Here is a 3,708-nt window from a genome sequence, read left to right on the forward strand (position 1 = left end):
ACACAGACACAGACACACACACACAGACACACACACACACACAGAGCAGTGCAAACACTTCCCAGACTGGTTTCTCAGACAGACACGTTCGAGCACACAGGCTGAAATAGAGCAAAGGTCACGCTTCACTCTGAGCACACTACTGAGGGAAGGTGGACGAGAACCACAGACAGACAGACAGACTGTCTTCAAGCTCACATGAAGTCAAAATTTTATTTACTTCGTTAGCACTAGGCATGGGCCGGTATGAGATTTTGACGGTATGATAACCTTAAGCAAAAATATCATGGTTTCACGGTATTGTTGTTACAGCTCTAAAATATGTTATTTTTAAATGTCTGGGTAAAAACAAAAAAAAATTTCCACTGAACACAATCCATTTAGCGGTTTTGAAACGTGACATTTTCAAATCGCGGTATACCTTGAAACCGGTAATCGGCACATGCCTAGTTAGCACACATTATTAGTCTTATGGTTAACAATTCATCCATGCAAGTTAGAAAAATAAAAAAAAAGAAAACACTGAAATCAGCTGATGGTTCCAAAAAAAAAAAAGAGATTCAAAAACATGAAATATTAAAGGGCTTGTGTGTGTTAGGTTAAAAAAAATAAATTATTATATATATTATGAAATAGTTATTTATAATATTGTAATTATTATAATAATATTTTATTATTATATTTCTGTGGTATATTTTATGGTATATATTAAAAATATGGTGTGTATATATATATATATATATATATATATTACAGAATATAAACAGAAATTTAAATAATACAATTATATTAGGATGTTTAATACTATACTTGTATCACATTATATTATAAACATAGACATAAAGAAATAGGCTACTGTGTATAAAAAAAGAGACAACAGACAATGAGACAGAGACGAATATTCCAGAACATGGGCTTCGTAGCATCACTAACACACGAGGATCATGGGAAGAGATGGTGAGAAATGCTGTGATTTAGATTCTCTCTCTCACACACACACACACACACACACTCTCTCTCTCTCTGGTTACAGCTGATACAGTGTTTCCTTGGTTACCGCTGTAAACAAAGCAGCGCTGCCTGAAACACTGCTTTAATATGAACTATACAGAGACGACATGAAAAGAAAATACCATGTAAACTTTTCTGAAGACAGTCAGTTCCCCTCAGAAACACATTCATATAAACCCCCAAATCAATATTGAGGATTTCCTTCCAATAGTTCGTGCATCATGAACAGTGAGTGATCTGCCTGCTGCAGTATTTTTCTCTTCGTCTGTCTTCAGAGTCCCGTTTACAGACTTCATATTTTCACATAAATTACATTTTGGAAAATTATTGCATTGCAACGCAGTTTGTGCAAGTCCAGAACAGAGACGAGTTGCTTGCAATGAGACAAAAAATGGCCGGTTACCGATCGTGTAAATTCCAGGGGAAGCTCCTTAAGTTCGGTCGTCCTACACACACGTGACTGACCGCTCACCGCTCGGTACAGCAGGAGGCGTGTTACTCTCTACACTCACTCAACCTGAGGGATTCCTACACTTTCAGCTTTCAGTGAGACATGAAAAACAGCGCATACCGCAGGAATGGTCTAACGGAAAATATTAGCAGTTTTGAAACCGTGACATTTTCAAATCGCGTTATACTGAAACCGGTAATCGGCCCATGCCTACTTAAGACTACAATTTTACTCTGAGTGGCTTTATGCATACGGCCCTAGAATATTATAATTACTGTTCAGTAGGAGTTTGAGTGTGATTGGTTAATTCCAAACAGAGTACCATGTTGTGTTATAAAAGTGTGCACCTTTATGCAAGTCAGTTTCAGGTTTTATTTTTTTATTTTTTTACTTTTAAAAAGTTTGTTTATTTCTTAAATGAATTTTGTAGGTAGAAAAAGATCGGACATGATTTAATTAGATTTTTTTACATCGCAAAAAGCTTTAGCAGGAGTGTGCAGATGTTTTATACCCACTGTGTGTCATCAGCCATTAAAGTTCAATTCCAGTAGTAAGAGGACACATGGAAGTACCAGATTGTGTAGCGCCTGTGATGTGTTTATTGAGCATGTGCTGTTTAACAGGATCACAGCGCATCTCGTTCTCACAAAGATGCAGATTCAGTCTTCTGTGTTCTCGTGTCCTGGAGTTAGTTCTTTTAAGGTAGCCTGGCAAGATGACAAAAACACAAGTACATTCTTTCTTAGACTGTTCTTAGACTTGAGAAACAGCCTTTGTCCTTCCTCTGCATCCCTGCTGGTTCTGACCCACAATGCCACAGTTCTGCTCTTAGACTCTGGTCATGTGTCCCTGACTCTACATTAAACGAGACCTTACCTTTAAGAGGTCATATTTACATCATATTTATTACATTTTTAAAATCACATTTAAAGGCTGTATGAACCCAAATAAACATGTTATGACAGAGACAAACATAAGATCAACATCTCAGTGAAACATGTTATTGTACAGTTCACTCATTGAATATTGCCATCTAGTGGCTAAAGCTTGGAAGTAAATGTTTGACACCCTGGGGAATGTCAGATCTCTAACAACATAATCAGACCAGACAAATGATCTTAAACAGTGTAGATTCAGACTTTCCTCCATTGTTTTCATGCTTTGTCTTTTTTTTTTAGATCCATGTGTGTCAGAATATCACAATCCTCTTTATAGATTGATCTTTCTGTCTTGTTTTCAGCGTGATTCCCGGCACACAGAAGATCTGGGTGAGGACCTGGGGCTGCTCTCACAACAGCTCTGATGGAGAATACATGGCTGGACAGCTGGCTGCCAGCGGATATAAGATCACAGGTACACATGAAAACAGATCAGACGCTTTTCCATTCAAGATTTCAGACATCAGCAGTGCAGTTTTTAGCGTTTTAATTACTGGACTATAAAAGTTTTAATTACTGCCTCTTGTGCTTTTTATAGTTACAGTTTACTACATTTGTAAAACTAATCTCATACAATCGTCTACCTAATGTAAGCTAACGTAAGGGTTTGACCAATGTGACGCTGCAGCTCAAGACTGGAATTGAGTCCTCCAGCAATTTAAGAGAAGACACTCTTATGAGAATGTGTTGGAGTGCAAACAAAGGTGAACCAGTAGACTATGTGAAAGTTAAAACTACAAACAAGAGATGCTGTCATGTGTGAATATACTCAAAGCGAATTTCTGTTCTGTTCTTTGCTTAGAACATCACACCACACACACTTACTATAACACTCACACACACACACACAAACAAACATCACACACACTCACTATAACACACACACACACACACTCACACTCACTCACTCACTCACTCACAAGCACACATTATTAGTCTTATGGTTAACAATTCATCCATGCAAGTTAGAAAAATAAAAAAAAAGAAAACACTGAAATCAGCTGATGGTTCCAAAAAAAAAAAAGAGATTCAAAAACATGAAATATTAAAGGGCTTGTGTGTGTTAGGTTAAAAAAAATAAATTATTATATATATTATGAAATAGTTATTTATAATATTGTAATTATTATAATAATATTTTATTATTATATTTCTGTGGTATATTTTATGGTATATATTAAAAATATGGTGTGTATATATATATATATATATATATATATATTACAGAATATAAACAGAAATTTAAATAATACAATTATATTAGGATGTTTAATACTATACTTGTATCACATTATACTATAAACATAG

General features: G+C 35.5%; 1 protein-coding gene across 1 annotated transcript in view; it reads left to right on the forward strand.

The window, feature by feature from the left end:
• Nucleotides 1-910: 910 nt before the first annotated feature.
• Nucleotides 911-3,708, forward strand: part of LOC107671819 (PRELI domain containing protein 3B-like) — a 30,866-nt gene continuing 28,068 nt past the window's right edge. Inside the window, exons 1-2 of the mRNA XM_016464800.1 lie at nucleotides 911-957; nucleotides 2,703-2,815. Of these exons, the coding sequence (XP_016320286.1) occupies nucleotides 911-957; nucleotides 2,703-2,815 (160 nt within the window). The remainder of the gene's footprint in view (nucleotides 958-2,702; nucleotides 2,816-3,708) is intronic.

This window comes from Sinocyclocheilus anshuiensis, unplaced genomic scaffold (assembly GCF_001515605.1).
Source record: "Sinocyclocheilus anshuiensis isolate Anshui unplaced genomic scaffold, SAMN03320099.WGS_v1.1 scaffold3217, whole genome shotgun sequence".
Classification (NCBI taxonomy): Eukaryota; Metazoa; Chordata; class Actinopteri; order Cypriniformes; family Cyprinidae; genus Sinocyclocheilus; species Sinocyclocheilus anshuiensis.